Source organism: Nerophis ophidion, linkage group LG23 (assembly GCF_033978795.1).
Source record: "Nerophis ophidion isolate RoL-2023_Sa linkage group LG23, RoL_Noph_v1.0, whole genome shotgun sequence".
Lineage (NCBI taxonomy): Eukaryota > Metazoa > Chordata > Actinopteri > Syngnathiformes > Syngnathidae > Nerophis > Nerophis ophidion.
In genome coordinates, this window is record NC_084633.1 from 25,400,867 (window position 1) to 25,426,535 (window position 25,669).

At 39.5% G+C, this 25,669-nt stretch overlaps 1 protein-coding gene across 2 annotated transcripts in view; it reads left to right on the forward strand.

Annotated features, from left to right (window-relative positions):
* Window positions 1-2,669: 2,669 nt before the first annotated feature.
* The window catches only part of smarca4a (SWI/SNF related, matrix associated, actin dependent regulator of chromatin, subfamily a, member 4a), a 50,089-nt gene continuing 27,089 nt past the window's right edge, over window positions 2,670-25,669 (forward strand). For both annotated transcript variants that reach the window (XM_061885341.1, XM_061885342.1), the window contains exons 1-11: window positions 2,670-2,810; window positions 10,397-10,663; window positions 12,268-12,400; window positions 18,410-18,862; window positions 19,124-19,222; window positions 21,287-21,542; window positions 24,053-24,179; window positions 24,262-24,435; window positions 24,631-24,804; window positions 24,907-25,074; window positions 25,185-25,235. In XM_061885341.1, coding sequence (XP_061741325.1) covers window positions 10,442-10,663; window positions 12,268-12,400; window positions 18,410-18,862; window positions 19,124-19,222; window positions 21,287-21,542; window positions 24,053-24,179; window positions 24,262-24,435; window positions 24,631-24,804; window positions 24,907-25,074; window positions 25,185-25,235 — 1,857 coding nt within the window. In that variant the 5' untranslated portion in view covers window positions 2,670-2,810; window positions 10,397-10,441. The remainder of the gene's footprint in view (window positions 2,811-10,396; window positions 10,664-12,267; window positions 12,401-18,409; window positions 18,863-19,123; window positions 19,223-21,286; window positions 21,543-24,052; window positions 24,180-24,261; window positions 24,436-24,630; window positions 24,805-24,906; window positions 25,075-25,184; window positions 25,236-25,669) is intronic.

A 25,669-nucleotide genomic window follows, 5' to 3' on the forward strand; every position in this document is an offset into this window, starting at 1 on the left:
AAACAAATCTTTAACATCAATATTTATGGAACATGTCCACAAAAAATCTAGCTGTCAACACTGAATATTGCATTGTTGCATTTCTTTTCACAGTTTATGAACTTAAATTCATATTTTGTTGAAGTATTATTCAATAAATATATTTATAAAGGATTTTTGAGTTGTTGTTTTTTTTAATAATATTTTTAAAAAATCTCACGTACTCCTTGGCATACCTTTAAGTACCCCCAGGGGTACGCGTACCCCCATTTGAGAACCACTGGATTAGATAACAAGACCCAGATGGGCCATCTACGGACCTGTCACTGATTTCGAGGCCAGTCCTGGCACACCCTGATTCGCTGCAGGCCTACAGGCCACGCCCCTTCCACGGTTAGCTTCAGAATATTAATGCTATTCCAAAAAATAAGAGACCTATTCCACTCTAGAAATGTTGGTCTTACCTAAAAATGCATGCGTTTAGTTGTGTTCAGTGTTAAAAAAAAATATCATATGGCTCTCACATATAATATTTTAAAATATTTGGCTTTCTTGGCTCTCTCAGCCAAAAAGGTTCCCGACCCCTGATTTACACGATGAGTCGGGTGTGTTTTGACCTCTGCCGAACCCCTGAGCCTGACTCACCGAACCCCTAGGGCAGTGGTTCTCAAATGGGGGTACGTGTACCCCAGGGGGTACTTGAAGGTATGCCAAGGGGTACGTGAGATTTTTTTTCAAAAATATTCTAAAAATAGCAACAATTAAGAAATCCTTTATAAATATATTTATTGAATAATACTTATAAATAAATGGGTTGTACTTGGATAGCGCTTTGACACTACTTCCATATTTACCCATTCACACACACACATTCACACACTGATGGAGGGAGCTGCCATGCAAGGCGCTAACCAGCACTCATCAGGAGCAAGGGTGAAGTGTCTTGCTCAGGACACAACAGACGTGACGAGGTTGGTACTAGGTGGGGATTGAACCAGGGACCCTCGGGTTGCGCATGGCCACTCTCCCACTGTGCCACGCCGTCCCTAAGTGTTTACTAAGTGTACAAGTCAAAGAGGGCATTTACTACTCAACTTTCCGCTTGTTGCACCTCCACCAGTGCATTACAGTGGTGTCTAGACAATGGAACATAATCAGAGTTAAAAAAACTCAAAACTGAAACTTGCGAAATACAACAGCATGCATTCCTGTTGAGCAGAATAAAAGCGCATTCAAGAATCATATCATGAAATATCGGCTGCAAATGACAAGGCTGTCCACTACAAAAGAGCCTGGCCAAACGTATGACTTCAACAAAATATGAATGGAAGTTCATAAAGTGTGAAAATAAATGCAACAATGCAATATTTAGTGTTGACAGCTAGATTTTTTGTGGACATGTTCCATAAATATTGATGTCAAAGATTTTTTTTTTTTGTGAAGAAATGTTTAGAATGAAGTTGATGAATCCAGATGGATCTCTATTACAATCCCCAAAGAGGGCACTTTAAGTTGATTACTTCTATGTGTAGAAATCTGCATTTAGAATTGAATCACTTGTTTATTTTCAACAAGTTTTTAGTTATTATTATATCCTATTTCTAAATAGTTCAAGAAAGTCCACTACAAATGAGCAATATTTTGTACTTTTATACAATTTAATAAATCAGAAAATGATGACGGGCTTCACGGTGGAAAAGGGGTTAGTGCGTCTGCCTCACAATACGAAGTTCCTGCAGTCCTGGGTTCAGATCTTTCTGTGTGGAGTTTGCATGTTCTCCCCGTGAATGCGTGGGTTCCCTCCGGGTACTCCGGCTTCCTCCCACCTCCAAAGACATGCACCTGGGGATAAGTTGATTGGCAACACTAAATTTAACACTAAATAACACTAAATAATAAAAACTAGTGTATGAATGTGAGTGTGAATGTTGTCTGTCCATCTGTGTTGGCCCTGCGATGAGGTGGCGACTTGTCCAGGGTGTACCCCGCCTTCCGACCGATTATAGCTGAGATAGGCCCCAGCGCCCCCCGCGGCCCCAAAAGGGAATAAGCGGTAGAAAATGGATGGATGGAGAAAATGGTGCTGTATTTTACTTCTTTATCTCTTTTTTTTCAACCAAAAATGCTCTGATTAGGGGGTACTTGAATTAAAAAATGTCCACAGGGGGTACATCACTGAAAAAAGGTTGAGAACCACTGCCCTAGGGTTTGATTAAGAACCACTGATTTAACACAATTTACCAACTCATATGGAAACGGGGTTTGTATACCAGTAACTCACTTCATTTCACTATGGCAGTGGTCCCCAACCTTTTTGTATCCGCTTAATAATTTGTCCCGCGGCCTGTGGGGGTGTCCTTTTTTTTTTTTTTTTTTTTTTTTCTCTTTGTCATGAAAAAGGTACGTTTTTGTCATGAAAAAGGGAGGTTTTTGTGGTTGGTGCACTAATTGTAAGTGTATATTGTGTTTTTTATGTCGATTTAATTAAAAAAAAAAAAAAAAAAAAAAAAAAATCATATATATATATATATATATATATATATATATATATATATATATATATATATATAATTTATTAATTTTTTAAAATAAAAATTAATAAAAAATTCTTCTGCGGCCCGGTACCAATCGGGCTGGGGACCACTGCACTATGGGACACTGTGCAGTGCGGGGCAGTGGCCAAAGGGGGCGCTGTTGAGTGGGTGGAGAGGAGAGGGGAGGGGGCGCGGGCACAAAACACGACAGGCTCGCTCTTTGTTTTCTGCCAGGGAGGAAGAACCCGGAGACTTTTGCTACCGGCGAGCATCCAAACGCCGCTCTTGAGCACTCGTGTAAGTCCAACATTACGTTCCCGATCCACGAAGGCAACCGGCGTGTGTTCGACGTGTTGGCGAGCGCGGCGGTGCTGTGGGTCGGTGTGTGTGTTTGTGTGTGTGTTTGTGTGGAGGACAGCCAACCGTCATCAGTTACCGGCGGCGGCGCGACTGTGTGAGCAATGAATGAAATGTATTTGAGGAAATGTTGTGAGCGGAGCGCCCTGAGTCCGTCGACACAAGCGGCTGCGGATGCTGTAACTTTTCCCAACAAGCGGCTCATTCTTTTGGCCTAAAAGAGCATGGCCGGCTAAGCTAGGTCGGCTAACCCGCTAGCATGCTAATCAAGTAACAACTTATTCTCGTCTTTTTACCTCGCCTGCTAACATTTTAAACTTGTGTTTTTCTTCGAAAATACACGTTTTTGTTGATAAATCTTCGTGTGGTTTAATCATTTGTTGTGGGATTTGTTACTTTTTTGACCAACACTTCTGTGGTAACGTTAACAATAAAACATACTAGGCCCGGCTAACATTACTCTTGCTACTGGACTATAAGCCGCAGATATATCATAAATATGACAAATATCTACTTTGACTGACATTACCGCACATTTAGAACCTTTTTTTTTATCCAGTAAGTAACAATAACTACATAAATGTAGAATGCCTGACTCATAGAAGTGAACTATAGGCCAGAACAGTGGTTCTCAACCTTGTTTTTTAGTAAAAACATTTTTTTTTAATTCAAGTACCCACTTATCAGAGCAAAGCATTTTTTGATGAAAAAAAGAGATCAAGAAGTAAAATACAGCACTATTTCATCAGTTTCTGATTTATTAAATTGTATAACTGTGCAAAATATTGCTCATTTGTAGTGGTCTTTCTTGAACTATTTGGGAAGAAAGATATAAGAATAAGTAAAAACTTGTTGAAAAATAAACAAGTGATTCAATTATAAATAAAGATTTCCACATAAGTAATCATCAACTTAAAGTGCCCTCTTTGGGGAATGTAATAGAGATCCATCTGGATTCATGAACTCAATTATAAGCATTTCTTCACAAAAAATAAATCTTTAACATCAATATTTATGGAACATGTCCACAAAAAAATCTGGCTGTCATCACTGAATATTTCATTGTTGCATTTCTTTTCACAGTTTATGAACTTACATTCATATTTTGTTGATTAGTCAATAAATATATTTATAAAGGATTTTTGAATTGTTGCTATTTTTTTAAATATTTAAAAAAAATCTCACGTACCCCTTGGCATACCTTCAAGTACCCCCAGGGGTACCCCCATTTGAGAACAACTGGGCCAGAAGATTGCGTTGTTCCTGAAATTTAAATAAATGATAAATGGGTTGTACTTGTATAGCGCTTTTCTACCTTCAAGGTACTCAAAGCGCTTTGACACTACTTCCACATTTACCCATTCACACACTGATGGAGGGAGCTGCCATGCAAGGCGCTAACCAGCACCCATCAGGAGCAAGGGTGAAGTGTCTTGCTCAGGACACAACGGACGTGACGAGGCTGGTACTAGGTGGGGATTGATCCAGGGGCCCTCGGGTTCCCTAAATTTAAATGGTTGAAGATTGCTATTGATTTGTTAAATACTTTTAAAGATCACTCATTTTACAATACTGTTTTAAAGGCCTACTGAAATGAGATTTTCTTATTTAAACGGGGATAGCAGGTCCATTCTATGTGTCATACTTGATCATTTCGCGATATTGCCATATTTTTGCTGAAAGGATTTAGTAGAGAACATCCACAATAAAGTTCGCAATTGGAGAAAAGCCCTGCCTCTACCGGAAGTGGCAGACGATGACGTCACATGTTGATGGCTCCACATATATTCACATTGATTTTAATGGAAGCGTACAACAAAAACAGCTATTCAGACCGAGAAAACGACAATTTCCCCATTAATTTGAGCGAGGATGAAAGATGAAGATTGTTATTGATTTGTTAAATACTTTTAAAGATCACTCATTTTACGATACTGTTTTAAAGGCCTACCGAAATGAGATTTTCTTATTTAAACGGGGATAGCAACTCCATTCTATGTGTCATACTTGATCATTTCGCTATATTGCCAAATTTTTGCTGAAAGGATTTAGTAGAGAACATCCACTATAAAGTTCGCAATTAGAGAAAAGCCCTGCCTCTACCGGAAGTCGCAGACGATGACGTCACATGTTGATGGCTCCTCATATATTCACATTGATTTTAATGGGAGCCTCCAACAAAAACAGCTATTCAGACCGAGAAAACGACAATTTCCCCATTAATTTGAGCGAGGATGAAAGATTTGTGTTTGAGGATATTGATAGCGACGGACTAGAAAAAAACAAAAAACTTATAAAAAAAAAAAACGCGATTGCAATCGCGTTGCATTGAGACAGATTCATATGTTTTTAGAGACATTTACTAAGATAATTCTGGGAAATCCCTTATCTTTCTATTGTGTTGCTAGTGTTTAAGTGGGTTTAACAGTACCTGATAGTCGGAAGTGTACGTCCACGGCCGGGTGTTGAGGCGCAGTGTCTCGGAGAAGTCGACGGCTGCTGTACGGGAGGCACAAGCTCAGCTGAAGAGGCGACTTTTTAACCACAATTTTACTCACCGAAACCTGCTGGTTGACATTCGGTTGGGATCCATGTTCGCTGTGATCCATAGTAAAGTTTCACATCCGTGAATTTTAAAGAAGGAATCACCGTATGTTTGTGTGGCTAAAGGCTAAAGCTTCCCAACTCCATCTTTCTACTTTGACTTCTTTAATATTAATTGAAGAAATTGCAAAAGATTCAGCAACACAGATGTCCAAAATACTCTGTAATTATGCCGTTAACGCAGACGACTCTTAGCTGTGTGTGTGTGCGCAGCGCTCATATTCATAACAGCCCGTGACGTTACGTGTACACGTCATCATTACGAGACGTTTTCAAGAAAAAAGTCCTGGGAAATTTAAAATTGCAATTTAGTTAACTAAAAAGGCCGTATTGGCATGTGTTGCAATGTTAATATTTCAGCATTGATATATAAACTATCAGACTGCGTGGTGGGTAGTAGTGGGTTTCAGTAGGCCTTTAAATGTCCTGTATTGTTAAAAAGTTAAACTACCATTGGTAGTCACACACACTAGGTGTGGTGAAATTACCCTCTGCATTTGACCCATCTCCATGTTCACACCCTGGGAGGGGAGCAGTGAGCAGCAGCGGTGGCCGCGCTCGGACCTAAAATTTTTGGTGATTTATTCATTAAAAAAATCATACAAAAGTAAACAAATTTCTATGCATATGTGAATGTATTGAGTTATACTGTGCTTCATGGATCTAAACTTTACCACTGCCGATATTTTTTTCTATATTCTCCTTTAATGAGTTGTTGGTGTATTTTTTTCAGTATAAAAGTGTTTTTCTTCAGTCATAAAATTATGATAATGGTGTGCCGGGCATACATACATTTTTTATTTAAGGCTTAAATATCTAGAGTCAACATCAACTTCAGAGCTATCTGTCCATTCTAAGTCGTTTTTTTGTTTTTTTTAATGGGTTTTTTTTTTGTTTGTTTTCTGCAGAATTTGTCAAGGAAATCAGAATCAGAAATACTTTATTAATCCCTGAGGGGATTATTAAAGTTAAACTGTTTTTAATGGCAAACACACAACATATGCAAAATCTTTCACAAAAAGTAATCGGAGCCTTGGATAGGTCAATAATCCATAAAAACACTGATTTTGATTCAATATTATGTCTATTTGACTGATATTAACGCACTTTTAGAGCCTTTTTTTCAGTAAATAAGTATAACTACATAAATGTACTATGCCTGACTTATAGAAGTGAACTATAGGCCAGAAGATTGTGTTGTTCCTGAAATTACTCCAAATTAAAATGGTTGAAGATTATTGATTTGTTAAATACTATTAAAGATCACACATTTTACAATACTGTTTTAAATGTCCTGTATTGCAAAAAGTTAAACTACCATTGATTGTCTCTCTCACACACACACACACACACACACACACACGCGCACGCACACACTAGGTGTGGTGAAATTGTCCTCTGCATTTGACCCATCCCCGTGTTCACCCCTTGGGAGGGAAGCAGTGAGCAGCAGCGGTGGCCGTGCTCGGGAATCATTTTTGTTGATTTAACCCCATCAAGTCATAAAATTGGGGTCCCGCTTTTTTGTAAGCTTTTTGAAAACAAATTATAAATGTATGCATTATTCTGTTATATCTCACATTCTATTTTGTGTTTTGCAAAAAGGTTGTCAAACGTTAAATCATTTAAAAATGAATACAAAAGTGAACAACTTTGTATGCATATGTAAATGTATTAAGTTATAAACATTCATTCACTTTCTTATTTCTTTCATGGATATAAACTTTACCACTGCTGGTAGTTTTTTTTCTATATTCTCATTTAATGAGTTGTTTGTGTATTTATTTCAGTATAAAAGTGTTTTGCTTCAGTCATGAAATAATGATAATGGTGTGCCGGGCATATATACATTATTTATTTAACGCTTAAATCTCTAGTCTCCATCAACTTCACATCTATACGTCCACTCGAAGTTGTTTTTTTTCTTTAATGTTTTTTTGTTTTCTGCCCTTATTGTCAAGGAAAACTGTTTTTTTTACATATGCAAAATTGTCGCAAGAAGTAATCAGAGCCTTGGATAGGTCAATAATTCATAAAAACATTGATTTCGATTCAATATTATGTCTACTTTGACTGATATTAACGCACACTTAGAGCCCTTTTTTTTAACCAGTAAGTAACAATAACCACATGTCGTATGCCTGATTCATAGAAGTGAACTATAAGCCAGAAGATTGTGTTGTTCCTGAAATGAATCCAAATTTAAATGGTTGACTATTGTTATTGATTTGTTAAATACTTTTAAAGATCACACATTTAACAATACTGTTTTAAATGTGTTTGCCAATACACACATACTTACTTTGTTATTGAATTGTAAGAAAATTTAAATTGCTATCAATTACTTTTTGTGTCATCAACAGTGTCACATCCAGAAAAGAAATGGGTTTATGATTTGATATATTTTTGATTTGATATGACATATTGACTGGTTTGAAGGTAACGTTGACGAGTTAATTTGTCAATAGCTGCTCTAGTGGTGTTTACGTCGTCACACGTATTAACAGCATTTTCCATCCATCTTCTTCCGCTTATCCGAGGTTGGGTCGTGGGGGCAGCAGCCTAAGCTGGTAAGCCCAGACGCTCCTCTCCCCAGCCACTTCGTCCAGCTCTTCCCGGGGAATCCCGAGGCGTTCCCAGGCCAGCCGGGGAACATAGTCTTCCCAACGTGTCCTGGGTCTTCCCCGTGGCCTCTTGCCGGTCGAACGTGTCCGAAACACCTCCCTAGGGAGGCGTTTGGGTGGCATCCTGACCACCTCACCTGGCTCCTCTCGATGTGGAGGAGCTGGGGCTTTACTTTGAGCTCCTCCCGGATGGCCGAGCTACTCACCCTATCTCTAAGGGAGATCCCTGGTCATGGAGCTGTGGACCAGCTCTGTGCTCTCGGCGGGGTCCTTGGTGGTGCATGGGAGTTTGCCCAACCAGTCTACATGTGCTTTGTGGACTTGGAGAAGGCATTCGACCGTATCCCTCGGGAAGTTCTGTGGGGAGTGCTCAGAGAGTGTGTGATTGTGGCAGTCCGCTCCCTGTATGATCAGTGTCAGAGCTTGGTCCGCATTGCCAGTAGTAAGTCGGACCCGTTTCCACCAAGGCTGTCCTTTGTCACCGATTCTGTTCATAACTTTTATGGACAGAATTTCTAGGTGCAATCAAGGCGTTGAGGGGATCCGGTTTGTTAGCTGAAGAATTAGGTCTCTGCTTTTTGCAGAAGATTTGGTCCTGATGGCTTCATCTGGCCAGGATCTTCAGCTCTCACTGGATCGGTTTGCAGCCGAGTGTGAAGCGACTGGGATGAGAATCAGCATCTCCGAGTCCATGGTTCTCGCCCGGAAATGTGCGGAGTGCCATCTCCGGGTTGGGGGGAGACCCTGCCCCAAGTTGAAGAGTCCAAGAACCTCGGAGTCTTGTTCACGAGTGAGGGAAGAGTGGATCGTGAGATAGACAGGCGGATCGGTGCGGCGTCTTCAGTAATGCAGACGCTGTATCGATCCGTTGTGGTGAAGAAGGAGCTGAGCCGGAAGGCAAAGCTCTCAATTTACCGGTCGATCTACGTTCCCATCCTCACCTATGGTCATGAGCTTAGGGTCATGACTGAAAGGATAAGATCACGGGTACAAGCGGCCGAAATGAGTTTCCTCCGCCGGGTGGCATTTTCATTGTTCCTTATTAATTTAAGATAGTTTCCATGCTATTTTCTTTTATTACTTAAAATATTTGCTGCCCTTGTGTTTTTTATTGTTTGCTGCCATTGCGATTTTTACATTTTATACATATAAATGCTCAAAACTGAAGAAATAGCCAATAAAACCTAAACAATTTTACTTGCTGGACGATATCTCTGTACCACACATTTTCCCCAATAAATGATATTTTCAGCATTATTTTGTGACCGTTAAATAAAATGTATGTTCAAAATGCAAGCAACCATTTAAAAGAATAAAAAATAACTTAGTTATCCTAAATAAATAAACAAAAAAGATAACAACATTTACTCACCTCTGTAAGCAAAAATCTTACATAAATGTTGAACATCTTAGAAGGGCATTTTTTTCCTCCATTTGGAAAAACAACATATTATAGTATTCACGACACCAATTATACTTTTTTTAACTGCAGAATGTTTATGATAAAAAAGCAAAAACAAAAAGTTTATGATTGAAAAAGTATCAAAAATGAAGCAAAACCATGGCCCTAAAACCAGGTGTTACCATGTATTACCTCCATCAAACGTGGTGGAAATGTTTGTTTCAAGATAATGCAGTCGTAAACAGTAGGGATGCAACAATTCTCACTATAATCCTGCATGGATCCGCTTTAATAAAAAAAAAACAATTGTGATATCAATCAAGATCGGATGATATGGAAAAAGTAATCGTGATAATTTTTTTTGCCATATGGCCCAGCCCTAACTTATTACATAGGTGACGTGTGTGTGTGTGTGTGGCCCACAGAAACAAAGAATGTGAATGAATTACCACCAGTTAATTGTGCTGATGCACAGAGTGAGACCTCTGTCTCCCTGTTTGAAGTGAGAAATGAAGAAAACACACGTGGACACAATTTATCGAAGTATTTCGACTTCCTTTGTAATTATTGTTGGGTTGATTGACTATAGGCTCAGGCCTAGTCACCATCAAAACTTTTTTTCCAAGGTGCAAGTAATGTTTATTAGCGTACTGGCTGCCTCCACTGCAGTGCACAGAACCTCTATTTTAATTGGCCAACATGTCTGTCACTCAAATGGTGGTGATAGTGGAGGAAAAAAAAGTGGGCCTTTTGCGGTTAGGTTATCATACAAATCAAAACCTGGTTTTCGATTTTTTTACGATTAATCGTGAAGTCCTTTTTAAGGACATGTAAAATGATTGTTATATTCACCAAAAACTAAATTGAACTGTATTTTTTGTAATCCCTCTTCCCAGGGATCCTTATTTCTGCCACGCGGAGGTCCCACTCTCTCCTGAGAGATGTCCACTCCTGACCCCCCAATGGGAGGGACACCTCGGCCAGGTCCCTCCCCAGGCCCAGGGCTATCTCCTGGTGGCATGATGGGCCCAAGTCCAGGTCCCTCCCCTGGCTCTGCCCATAGTATGATGGGGCCCAGTCCCGGACCTCCTGGATCTGGGCACCCGCACCCTCCACAGGGACCCTCAGGATATCCTCAGGACAACATGCACCAGATGCACAAAGTACATTCATCATTTTGTATTTATCATCTTTTTAAATGTTCAGTTGGTCTCTCTAGTCACCATTTCTTGTACCAATGAGCTGACAAATTAAGACAATACAGCGCTGTACACTTAGCTTTTTCCACTACGTACTACTAAATGAAAAATAATAGTAGCATGTAATTTTTCTTCTGTTGCACAGAAGTTTTCTGCAGCAATATGAAATGTCTTAAAAATCACAATTTCATTATTAACACTGAAACAAGGTACACATGTTCCCTCATACATATAAACACAATGCCATCATACTGCAACACTCGAACACATAGAACATCCCTGAACTGTGCTAGCGACATGGACTTAAACTCATATCCCGATATAGTTCAGCCCATAAATTGAAATATTCGTTGACGTAACTAAATATCTCCATGCCTTGATTTGAAATTTTTTGGGACTGAAGGGGATCCCAAATACACAAAAACAGGCACCAACATGTAAGAAAAGTTGGTTTTGCATAATATGATCCCAACTTAATATAAGACAAAAATAAAAAAAACTTTAAAATGATATAAGATAAGTCAAATATCACCTCCAATCTTCTTTCAAAAAGATTATGCCATGCTCAATTATTCAACTAATTAAAAACAAAAATGTGAAATAAAGTGCTGTTTAAAGGACATGGTTAAGCATCAGCGGTAACATGAAAATAATTGACATTTTAACAATGATGTTTGAATAGGTAAACATTATTATGAGACATACACATAAAGATGAACACCAACCTGCCAACTGCTTCATGAAGCTGTGTGGCAGGCTGTGTTCTGAAAATAAGTAATTAAATTACTAACATAATTACTCTTTAACAATGTAATTAATTACTAGGGAAAGTAATTGTGTCACTTGAAAATATAAACTTCAAATATCCGACATAATGCAGTTGAGATAAGTTTCAAATGGATGGATGTTTATAGGCCAGGAGTGTGGGAGCGCCTTTTAAAAGGCGTTGCCTAGTAACGTGTGATGTCAGCGAGTCTGACTTTTGAGCGTTTTTTGTCAGTAAAGCAGCAATTAGTTGACTGATGGCAGCCCTTACTTTTTCCTCAGCTTAATGAATAGATTGAATGTGCTTCCACAGGTGTATGTTCTTGTCAACAAACGTGGTATTTTTTGGATGGCAAGTTTGTCACTTCTATCATTGATTTGTTCAATATTCCCTCCGACCCACGTAGTTAGTTTGTGTCAAGTGGTGGTAAAAAATAAACGATCAGTCTTTTACCACCCATTTCTTCCAACTAAGATCTAGTTTGATTGTGTGAGCTCAGTGAGCAGCCGTGCCCCTCCTATGTGCATGGCGGAGGAGGTGGGGGGGACCTCTCAACACTTCCGTGTCAATCACAGTCCAATTATTCAATGGTTATGGTTTGAATTTATTTCAAACATGCTTTACGGATTGACAATAAAATGTATTATTGTTTTATTTTAAGTCACATTTGTGATCAAATTTGTCACACCGTACAGCACTGCATTTGCTTTTTCATTGCCTTGTTTTTTTTGCCTGCTTTATTTATGAGTTTGAAGGTTGTCTAATTTGTATTTTTTGCACGATTGCAACCCTTTCTATTCAGCCAATGGACGCCATGCACGAGAAGGGAATGCCAGACGACCCTCGCTACAACCAAATGAAAGGCATGGCTATGAGACCGGGAGGCCACAGTGGTATGGGACCCCCTCCAAGTCCCATGGACCAACATTCCCAGGGTAATAATACATCACTAGAACACCAGAAGTGTGTCATGTCTCTCTGGTTTTGGCTGCCTTTGAACCACCCCTCACTGTCACAGACTCTCTGCATTGATCATTTGAACATGCAACATGTCTTTTTATAAAGAAATGTTGTTTGAATAACAATCCAGTTAAATGTACTACAAACAACCACAGTAGTTTCATAATGTACAATGAAACCTTGACTCATGAACTTAAAGGCCTACTGAAATGAGATTTTCTTATTTAAACGGGGATAGCAAGTCCATTCTATGTGTCATACTTGATCATTTCGCGATATTGCCATATTTTTGCTGAAAGGATTTAGTAGAGAATATCGACGATAAAGTTCGCAACTTTTGGTCGCTAATAAGAAAGCCTTGCCTGTACCGGAAGAAGCAGACAATGTGCGCGTGACGTCACGGGTTGTAGGGCTCCTCACATCCTCACATTGTTTATAATCATAGCCACCAGCAGCAGGTTTAATTCGGTCCGAGAAAGTGACAATTTCTTCATTCATTTGAGCAAGGATGAAAGATTTGTGGATGAGGAAAGTTAGAGTGAAGCACTAAAACAAAAAAAAGAAAAGGCGGCAGTGGGAGCAATTCAGATGTTGTTAGACACATTTACTAGGATAATTCTGGAAAATCCCTTATCTGTTTATTGTGTTAATAGTGTTTTAGTGAGATTATAAAGTCATACCTGAAAGTCGGAGGGCTGCGTTGAACGCCAGTGTCTCTGGGAGAAGCCAATGGAGGAGCCAAGATCACAGCTGCCTTTTTGACAGCTGCAGGAGGAGGTCGCATAATCCGCTGAAGTCTCCAGTAATTCATATCACAATTGGTTGACGTCGTAGAGAAACATGTTTGCTTGACCGCTCTGTGTTAAAGCTTCACAACAAACAAAGAAACACCGGCTGTGTTTCGGTTGCTAAAGGCAGTTGCAATCCACCGCTTTCCACCAACAGGATTGTTCTTTATAGTCTCCATTATTAATTGAACAAATTGCAAAAGATTCAGCAACACAGATGTCCAAAATACTGTGTAATTATGCGATGAAAAGAGACTACTTTTAGCCGTGAGTGGTGCTGGCCTGAAATGTCCACTCCAACCGATAACGTCACAAGCACGCGTCAACGTAAGCGTCATCATTCCGCGACTTTTTCAACAGGATACCTCGCGGGAAATTTAAAATTGCAATTTAGTAAACTAAACCGGCTGTACTGGCATGTGTTGCAATGTTAAGATTTCATCATTGATATATAAACTATCAGACTGCGTGGTCGGTAGTAGTGGGTTTCAGTAGGCCTTTAATTTGAAACAACCTACTCTATGCTCCAAATGAACGAGAAGAAATTAGTCGCTTTAGTGAAACGGCTGATTCTGAACAAAAGTTGAACGAATACACAACATAAACACAAAAGTACATATTTGATCACTATTTGTTATGTTTCGGAGAAGCCAGCTTCCCTTACAGTCTTGGAGCCTTGGCCACTGCAGTCTCAGATCCCCAGCAGGTCTGGTAGGTGAACGCGCACTGGCATGTTGGTACAAGGTGGAAGAGGGAAGCCGGCAAATCAGATCTGTAACTTCGGGACAAGGATTGGCTCTGAGTGCCACAATCAATAACATGTAGGGCAAATCCTGGTTCCCCAAAAAAAACAATGTAAACAAAAGGGTTCTAGTTGACAAAAAAAGTAGTAAACAAAACGCCGACGTCGCAACAGCAAGCTACGTTCTCCAAAACATCAACAACCATGTTGCTACAACAGAAAAACAAAAAAGGTCAATGGTTCTTACCTTGTGTCGAATATTTGTAGAATTTTGAACACTCAAGTATCATCTGATAGTCACCTCTAGCTAGCGTTAGGGCAAACGAGCAGTGTGAGGTGATCTTTCATCGGGTTTTGAAAATACCGCAAGCTGTAAGCTAACTAGCTAAAACTTTAAAGCATGTGGTTGCATAGCAACCTCTTTGCGAGGCTGTGAGAGTTTGGACTCATTTAAAGCGTTTCTGATCACACAAATTGATCTCTAGGGCTTCTCTGACCGTCGCAAGGTACAACCATTGTGAAAATAAACAAGTTACAAGTGTCGCTAGCCATCTAAGCTAAAAACGCAAACACATTCAATTGGCTGCGCCCGTGTGTATGGGATGTAAAATTGTCGCTTACATAGGGGTCCTGCCTCTTCATAATTTCCGCGCCCACGTCTACAGGAGGCAATGGAAGTGCTATAGCTTCCAAAAGCATACAAAATAAATGAACGGTGAAAATGGGTAATGGATATTTACAAAACGGTAGTTATGGTCTGAGTCTGCATTTGAATTTAAGAGTCTTGTGTGCAGACATTTTTTCTGACTTACACTTAGGCAAAGTTTAATGATCCACAAGGGAAATTGTTCCACACAGTAGCTCAGTTACAAATGATGGAAAAGATGGAAAAGATGGAAAGGACAATGCAGGTATAAAATAGACTAGAAGCAATATAACATATATACGTAAAATTTACATAATATATGTGCATTATAGGATATATGTTTATATTATTAATACAACATATAACAATTACCATGTACAATATTACAGTATATGTAGCAGCTGCAGCATAGAATAGAGAGTAGTTCCAGAAGAAAATAAACTTTACAAACAAAGAGAAGTAGCAAACGTAGGTGTCAGGTAATAGAAATCATCTCTTGCTGTATGGCGAGTGATTATACAGCTGGATGGAGTGCTGAATGAAGGACTTCTTGAATCCAACACTGTGGGAACGAAGCTGAAGGAGCCTGTTGGAGTATGAACTCCGCTGTCCCTCAATGTCTGGAGTGGGTGGGCAGGATCGTCCACCCAAGAGATGTCTCTTTCCTGCTGAGAGTCTCAGCTGACACTTGGTCAGAGCTGTCGAAGACACGTCACACCAGGAAGGTTCGACAGCTGAAGGAGACATCTCAAAAAGCGATTTCCTGTGTGCACACAAGAATCTTGTAGCTGTTTATTAAAAAGACATGAGGAACGCATTTGATTGCATCTTAAGGAGTCGTATTTGGAGATCTTTTGCGCTGCGCGTAGACGTCAGCCGCCCACAAATGCGCACTGCTAAGGCTACAGAACCCAATTTGGACACAGCCAGTGTGTGTGGCTGGCAGGAGGTGTTGCTGCTGCAAGAGTTAGGTTGTCTCCTTTCCAGTTTCTCCCATCCTCTTGAGATAACTATATATGTCATGATACATTATTTTGGTATATAAATGATTATGGAAGCATTTCCAAACGGGTTACAAAGCCTCGTAATATAGCTGCTGACATGCAGTGACATATTGCGTCATTTCCAGTTGTATTTCCTCAAAACTATCAGTCTACTTGTTATTTTACTGTTTATAATTTGTTGCATTCTGTTGTACACACAAGTCTATTTACACTTCTGTTGAAATGTACTTTTGCTTATTATTCTGTTGTTTTGGATGCTTTACATTAGTTTGGGTGATACTACAAATGTGGATATCGATCCAAGTAGATACAGGTGCAGTATCGGCCATATCAATGCTAACAGTGATACTTGAAATGTTCAAAATCACTGGTCGATTGCATTTTTGATCACAATTATAATCAGACACAAACATGGCGACGTAACATCGATACATCCTTTTTCTACCGCTTGTCCCTCTTGGGATCGCAGGTGTACACCCTGGACACCACTTCATCGCTGGGCCAACACAGACAGACATTAACAATGTCAATTAAATATTTGAATTATTTTCTACTATTGGCTCTGATTTAATCATTTGGTTGTTTGCCCTTAATGCCTTCCTATGTCCAGGGACTTGTTTCCTGAGTTTTTAAACCACAACAAAAACAACAGAAGATTGTTTTTAAAAGAAGTATTGATATAACGACTTATCAACCAAATAATGATCTTATACTTGGTATAGTTACTGCCTATTTGTATCGGTCCGCTCACCTTTGTTTACATTCAAGAGCTCTAGCTTGCAGTTGGTGGTTAGCATATTCTCTTACGATGTACAGGAAAACAATGGTATTTGTAAGAAACAGTGTATTTGCTGCCGTAAATGTGAGAATTGTTTACTTAGAAGTAAGTGGCTTTGCACCGTGGAGGGAATTTAACTGCTAGCCAGAATCGTTTTCTTGCCGCTGTCAAATTTGCAGACGGTTAGAAAGTGTCATCAACATGAATTTTAACAATAACTATACATGCTATCGTAGGACATATTGATATAATTTATATCGTATAAGGGCTGTTTTGGGCAACTGTAATTCCTGTTATACATTGTTTCATTGCCCAGCCTTCATGGCAAGTCTCATTATAATGTGTAAAAAGCAAGGGCGAATGGGTAGCCCGCCACAAATAAATAAAAACATGTTAAACGCTTGAAAATCTGAGACCCAACAGGAAACATTTATGCAGCAGATATTGTTTTAGAATAATTTTCACAAATAAATATTTTTGGTAAAAACTGTAATGGCAGTCCTTTGAGTAATGTAATGCCAATGTCTGTTCCTTTTGACAATAGCGAAAAAAAAGAAAAATATGCCAGCACTTTAAATATTTGCAGCCAGGCACAAAGATGTTCACAGAGCTGAAAGTCTGTTCAAGTTATCACACTCTCTCTCTCTGTCACCTTTACCTATCTGTCCAGTGTTTCTTTTTGGTTTAAATTTATCAGCACTAGCAGACGCCTTAGGACAATCGGTAGGGATCGGTTCTCTTATTGATTTTTATTTTGAAAGAAAAAAAGTAAAAAAGGTGGATCTGCATCAATTTGAGGTAACATGACCTTACAAAGCCCACAAGGAGGTTTTAAGAGACACATACTGTGTAAGTAGCATCTGAAAAACTTTTTGTGAAAATAAATATAAGAAATACTCTCCTGTAGTATTTAACAAAATAAAACGTGGAAATTACACAAAAATGTAACATTTACTAACATTTTCAAAGCTTAAAAATCTTTGTCATTTCCCTAGAAAAATATTCTTGTGAAACACAAAAAACTTGAATATTGTGCAAATGTTTTTTTTTGTTTTTTTTTAGATTTATACGGTGAAACTAATGTATGACAGGCTAACAGCATGCAACTCAAGATTTTTCAAGCCTTCTTTTGATATAATTGTTGATGATTGTGGCTTACAGTTCATGAAAACCTTAATTTGAGAATCTCAGAAAATGTGGGGTTTATAAAACTGTGAGCCATGATCTCCAAAATTATAACAAAGGCTAAACATATCTCAATTTGCATACAATGAGTTAATATCACATATTAGTTTCGAAATTGAAGTTGAATTGCTGACATGAATGGACTTTAACACGATATTTACATTTTCACCTGTACAAGGGAAATGACTGTGGAAGTCTACTGGGAGGAAAACATACAACTTTCTCTGACTACTATTGAATATTCACCTACCAAAAATAAGGAGCTCCATGGCAAATGGGTAACTTAGTCGCTGCTCTGTGACATTATTCTAGCAGCAGTACCGACCACCTCGAAAACCAGTCAGAATCTCTCTCGTCATGCTCTTCTAAATAAGAAGACATTCATTTCAATTGAACAAATAATAGTCCTACCGTGATGGGCGATGTCAGTACCTGATGTATTCAAAAAGGCAACATTCAATTATAGTTACTGCATACTTTAAAAAAAAAAGATTTTAGCATATTTATGTCGTCCTCTTGATGAAATGGCAACCTTGCAATTACAAATAGCGCTGTTGCAAACTTTTCTTGTAAAATGTAGCCAAACTTTGGAGTTTTTCCACGGCCGAGGCGCCATGTTGCTGTCTGACATCACTACACACTTTGTGTAACGACGTCATTCCCACCCACTGGAATCGTTAAGGGGATTGTTTGAAAAAATGTCAAGTGACTCCAAGGAATTGACACTAATTTGTTTTTGATTCCCTTCCCTAACGACCGGCGTGTCTGAACAATACACTTTGTGTCCTATTATTCAACTCCTCAATGTACTGAAAACTCTTTATATCTTTTGTCCTCCCAGGCTACCCTTCTCCACTGGCAGGCTCCGAGCACGCGCCAAGCCCAGTCCCAGCTAATGGTCCTCCATCTGGCCCCATGATGCCTGGAGGTCCATCTGGCCCAAGTGCGGGACCAATGGATGGCACCGGCGAACCAAATCAGGGAATGGGACAGCCTAACCGTGGGGGTCCTCCGGGTCCTGGTGGACCAGGTGGCGCCGTAGGTGGACCGGGTGGTTCTGCCGGACCCACCCCTTTCAACCAGAATCAGTTGCACCAACTCAGGGCTCAGATTATGGCCTACAAGATCCTGGCACGGAGTCAGCCCATACCGGATCATTTGCAAATGGCCGTGCAAGGCAAGAGGCCCATGCCCGGTATGCAGCAACCACCTATGCCAAACATGCCCCCTTCTGCAGGTCCTGCAGGCGGACCAGGGGCGGGGCCAGGCCAGGCTAACTACGGCAGACCTCATGGTGAGCGATTCAAGACTGGAATCATTTTATGCGTCTTTTATTTTTTTGTATATGCTCCTATGTATAAATGACAGGAAACAGCTTTTACACATATTTACATTACTGACATGCAATTTCTATCTGTGGTTACAGTCTTCGCAAACCACAAACAAGATGTTGAAACATTTTTAAGCCAAGCTGATCCAATCTCTTAATTGTGTCTTTAGTTATTCTAGTTCATGTATTAGTTGTTTTAAAAATGTAGTTCACCTATGCTTTTAGGCATGGTTGGTCCCAATATGCCACCTCCCGGACCTGCTGGTGTGCCCCCAGGGATGCAAGGTCAGCCAACCAATGGACCCCCGAAATCGTGGCCTGAAGGTATAGTGCGATAACAGAAATTTGTATGGATACCCAGACATGCACATACATACCCCATCAAGTCATACAAAAGGGGTCCAACACTAAACTCTTTGGGTCCCACTTTTTTGTACCGTAGTTTTCGGACTATAAGTCAGTCTTCTCCACAGCAGCGGGGGGTGAGACCCGGCCAAACCAAACAAACAAACAAAAAAAAAGTTTTTATTAATTTTTTTATTTTTTTTATAGTTTGGCCAAGTCTCACCCCCGGCCAAACTACAAAAAAAAACGCGACTTATAGTCCGAAAAATACTGTAATCGTTTTGGAAAAAAATGATAAATGTCTGCATTATCCTGTTACATCTCACATTCTACATTTTGTTTTGGAAAAAGGTTGTCATAAACGTTACTTCATTCATAAAAAACATAACATGAAAGAAACAGATATTTTTGCATATGTACATTTATTCAGTTATAAACATTCGTTTACTTTCTTCTTTCCTTCATAAATCTAAACTTTACCGCTGGCTGTATTTTCTTTCTATATTTTCATTTAATAAGTTGTGGGAGTATTTATTTCACTATTAAAAGTGTAAAAACAGGCATATGACAAATGTGATTTAATATTCTCACTAGGGCTGGGCGATATGGCCTTTTTGTAATATCTCAGCATTTTGGTGGAGTGGGCGTGTGGCACCGAATGGAGATGTTGATATGCGGAGTAAGCATTCTTCATTCTCCAGCAGGTGACTTTTCAAATGATGCTACATATTAGCAGTAATGTTACTTTTTGTAGCAAGGCTATTGCCCCCACACTTGACAAATTACGCTGTTCGACATATTCCCGCTTGAAGCCAAACCACCGCCAGACAATGGACCCCCTGCTGTTTTTCTTGGGAATTATTTCTTCCTTCATTTGTTTCCAGATTTGCACCTTCTTTCTCTCCTATTACCGCTCGTACCACAGCTAACGTTACCATGCTGCTACCTCTCTGCTCCGCGAGGGCATATACGTATGTGATTTATTTAAAAAGGTGCGCTGGCTGTCTGTGAGAAGGACAGACAAGAGAGTGAGAAGAGCCTGTGGTGTAATGCCAGCAGCTAAAAGCAGCTGCTTGAGAACGTATACTTGATTATCACGATAGTCATTTTGTATATCGCACAGAGACAAACCCGCGATGTATTGCCCAGCCCTAATTCTCACCTGTACGTGGATCATCAGTCGTTTAAAACAGCCACTTTCATGGCAAATAATGCCAACAAACTTTACATTTTGCAAGGTGGTATCAATGTAATTTAATAGAGTGGCACTCAATGCCTCTAGCATTTCATCTCTGGCATGGTGATGGCCATAAGCTGTGTGTTCCCCTTTAAGAATGGCGGAATGTGGGGTGAGTGACGAGTGTATGTGAGTGGGCAAGTTAGGAGAGGGGGCGCTTGCAGGTTCAGGAGTTTTAATAGCATGGTGGATGTAGGGACCTACTGCCGGGTAAAGTGGCGGGTGTTATCCCTGACAATATATAGACCCTTGAGGGAACGTGTCTTCTGCGCTGCTCGACCACGGTCTGGGAGCAGACAATTAGGAAAGGTGTAACATGATGTTTGGTGCCTGGTGAGGCTGGATCTTTGAAAATCAGTGCACCGGGTTTTAAAGGTGTTCTTTTAATTAGCTCGTTTAACGGCTTGCAAAACATCTTTCCATCGTCATAAGTGAGCCATTTGCTGAAAAGTGGCTTTTGAAGCCACTTTTCATTTAAGCTTTTCATTTAAGGTTTATTGCTCGCCACAACGAAAACAATAACACGCAGAAGTCCTAATATGGGAAATGCAGTATTTGTGATCGATAAAACTTTCGACGAATCCAAATTTAAGAAATTGTACCGGAAAGTGCATTACTTTGAAGTCGATCAATAATAATTAATAATTAATGATTCGACCCGGAAAATATAAACAAAACACCGGCGGAAAGTGATTATGGCAAAAAAAAAAAAAAAGTAAACCGAATGGTTGAAATTTTATTTTTTATTTTTTGTAGGAATAAATGAATTTAATAAATCACACTAACAATTCTGCTCTCTCTTGCAGGACCAATGGTAAATGCTGCTGCACCGTCCAATCCTCCTCAGAAGCTGATGCCACCTCAGCCCACGGGCAGACCCTCTCCCGCTCCCCCGTCTGTGCCACCCGCCGCCTCCCCAGTAATGCCCCCTCAGACGCAGTCCCCCGGCCAGCCCGCACAGCCTCCACCTATGATGCTTCACCAGAAACAGAACCGCGTAACACCTATTCAAAAACCCAGAGGGCTGGACCCGGTGGAGATCCTTCAGGAGAGAGAGTACCGGTGAGAAAGTCTAACGACATCTTTTCTCTTGAAACATTATCTTGTTTTGGCTTTGGTTGCAGCAAGAGTTTTAACAAAAAGTTCACATTTATTATATATTTTAAAGCAGGTGTTTTTAACCTTTTTGACTTTTCCACGACAGAGGGGACTGGGGCCCACTCAAATATTAACACTGTATTAGTAATCTTACTCTTTAGTTTAATATTATTAAATAATTATATATAACCTACTTACAGTCTACAACCTTGTCAAATGATATAAAACCATGTGTTAATCACAAATATTATTTAACAGAATTAGAAGCAGAATCAGACATACTGTACTTTATTAATCCCCGAGGGGAAATTAAAAATTTCAGCACAATCCCATTCAAGATCAGGCAAATATTACAGAGAGACAGAACAGGATTGCTGATGGGTCTGCCAAATACTGGCGCCCCTTACAAAAAAGGTGAGATACAGGTAAAGAAGTGGGGGGAATGGGAGAAAAAAACCAAAGAATATAATAAAATAATCGGTTTAAGCCTGGGCCCCTGGAGAGGGGGTCCAGACTGAGGCCAAGGGAAAAAAACAACTCATAGCCATAGTACACATCCCTCTTACATGTGTGTAAGAGGGAAACATCAAAGTACACAAAGGACATGAAAGACAATAAAGTAGCGGAGCTCATGCAACCAGCCACTTCTACATACAGCTATGAATGAAAAGTAAAATAAACATATACACTGTGGTGGCCTCTGCGGTGTTCCACACCGTCGTCTGCTGGGGTGGAGATAGCATGGCCAGAGAAAGCAACCAAGAGAGCCGACTCCACTCTCGGTCCCAAACCAACTCTCGGCCAGTGTCCAGTCCGCATGGATGAGCGAGGATACGTCCAAGAAGACTGAGGTGTCCGATACCTTCTCATTCAGCCAAGACACTGTGAAGCTTGTCCGTCCCGGCGCTGAGTGCCAGCTCCGCAGCCCTGTCTCTTCATCCGCATCTCCTCCAGTCTCTCCAAACTGACTCTGGTGTGGCAAAGACCCAGCAGCTGGTCTCCATGGCCAAAAGGCTCCCGGGAGGCAGATCCAGAAGTCCACAAAAAGCACCGCAGAGGTCATAAAAGTGCCACCCCTTGTCACACAGTTCCAAAGGGTCCCGAACCCAAAGGAAAAAAAAAAATATATATATATATATATATATATATCTATATCTATATCTTGTGTCATCCTTTTGTGTTTATATATATATATATATATATATATATATATATAATCTTTTGTTTTTCCCTCTTGTTTTCATATATATATATATATATATTAGATTAGATAGTACTTTATTTATTCCGTCAGGAGAGTTCCTTCAGGAAAATTACAATTTTCAGCACAATCCCATTCAAGATCAGACAAACATTACAGGGAGACAGAACAGGATCGCTGACGGGTCTGCCGGCTTCTAGCGCCCCTTACAAAAAAGATGACATACAGGTAAACGGGGGGGATAGAAGAAAAAAATGTATGTATGTATGTATGTATATATATATATATATAAATATATATGTGTGTATATATATATATATATATATATATATATATATATATATATATATATATATATATATATATATATATATATATATATATATATATATATATATATATATATATATATGTATGTGTACATATATATATATATATATATATATATGTATATGTATATGTATATATACATATATATATATATATATATATGTATAAAAAAACAAGAGGGAACCCCAAAAGGATGACACAAGAGCACAGAGCTCCTGCCAACAGCAGCCACTACAGCGGCGCCATCTTAAAAACAAAAACAGGCTGACTACAAAAATAAATACTAACCTAATATACACTGTACAAGAAGGGACTCCTAAATAACTGATATAAATATTAATACATACAGTTATGTTGTGCCAAAATTTACCAAATCAGTAATTGTTTTTATGGGGGAACCACACTTTTTTTTCGGAATTTTGCGTATTGTTCACAATCATGAGAGACAACGACAAAAGGTTTTATTTTCATTTTTTTAAAGAATTCTAAAGAGAATTATAGTCACTGTTATAGCCTTCAAAGCCCTTTTTAAAACAAACCACAAAACCCTCGGCATCAATGTGTACATTGCAAGTGTATATATATAATGTAGGAACAGACATCCAGGCGCCGGAAGTTGGCAGACCCGTCAGCGATCCTGTTCTGTCTCCCTGTAATGTTTTTTTAATGAATTTTTTAATCAATCCAACAAAACAATACCGTAACAATGCAATCCAATTCCAAAACCAAACCCAACCCAGCAACATTCCGAATAGCAATAAACAGAGCAATTGAGGACACACAAACATGACACGGTACAATCTAAAAGTAGTGAAACAAAAATGAATATTATCAATATTAGTAACAATTTCAAAATAGCAGTGATTAAAAATCCCTCATTGATATTATCATTAAAAACGGTCCGATGGTCTGCTCTGAAGCCTGTTTGTTCTGTTTTTTTCAGTCTACAAGCCCGTATTGCTCACCGTATTCAGGAGCTGGAAAATTTGCCTGGCTCCCTTGCAGGTGACCTACGTACCAAGGCTAACATTGAGCTCAAAGCCCTCCGGCTGCTTAACTTCCAGAGACAGGTATGCACTCCTATACAATGCATACCGACCACAAACTCTACATATTTTTTTTCTGACTAATTGGTCTTCTTTGTTCCCTCAGCTACGCCAGGAGGTGGTGGTCTGTATGCGCCGTGACACTGCTCTAGAAACTGCGCTTAACGCAAAGGCCTACAAGCGCAGCAAGCGTCAGTCTCTACGTGAAGCGCGTATAACTGAGAAGCTTGAGAAACAGCAGAAGATTGAACAAGAACGCAAACGTCGACAGAAACATCAGGTATGCATCAACTAAATGATTTATTATTTTCCACCTAAACTAAAATCCTCAAAGTGATTATTGAAGACACTCTTTGAGACAAGCCTGTAAATCACTTGTCCCCTGATGTCAACTTTTTAGCGTTCAAAACATAGTTAAAACAAATTCATTGATGCTAAATAATACGTAAAACTAAGCTTCTGCTCCTGTTCATAGGAATACCTCAATAGCATCCTGCAGCATGCCAAGGACTTCAAGGAATACCATCGCTCCATCACAGCAAAAATTCAGAAAGCCACCAAAGCAGTGGCTACATACCACGCCAACACTGAGCGCGAGCAGAAGAAAGAGAATGAGCGCATTGAGAAAGAGCGAATGCGGAGGCTGATGGTGAGACAGCGCTCCTCCAATTGGCAAACCTTCTCACACAAATGAGATGAATTGTTTGAAGGAGCACAAAAAGCAACAATGTAATGGTGCTTGTACTTGCAGGCAGAAGATGAGGAGGGCTATCGAAAACTTATTGACCAGAAAAAAGACAAGCGTCTGGCCTACCTCTTGCAACAGACAGACGAATATGTGGCCAACCTCACTGAGCTGGTGCGAGCCCACAAAGCCGTGCAAGCTCTCAAAGAGAAGAAAAAGAAGAAAAAAAAGAAGGTGAATGTGTAATTTGCCTAATTAAGCTTAAGATGTTTTTGTTAATAATTGATTTAATTCATATTATTATAACATTGTTAAACGTTGTCTCTTGATTTTATATTTTTTAGAAGCCTGAAGTCGTGGAGGGTAGTACTGCTGCTCTTGGACCTGATGGAGAGGTAACACTAAAGATTTGATTTCCTCATTAAAACTGCTTTAAGTGCTCATTTGCGTTTTACATGGAATGCAGTCAGATTTACACTGAAATAGAAACAACACTTTTGTTTATGCTTCCATTTTTGTGTGAGTTTAACTCAAAAATGTAGTCTGTGTACACAAAAGGCCTATTAATTTCAAATATTGTTGACAAATCTGTGGGGTGCACACGTGAAGACAGCAGGGGTGCTTTGATCCCCATTTTCCCAACCAAAGACAGCAAATGCCGGATTATTTTATGTCTTAATAGATTGGCCTGAGGTGTGCTGAAAGTGAATTTGTCTCGATAATCTGCTCCAAAACGGGTTGGCTGACAACCTTAATAATTAAACTTGTTCAAAACTCTTAATGTCTGTGGGGAAAGCATTGTGTCATCACTCTGTACATTGTAAGTTGT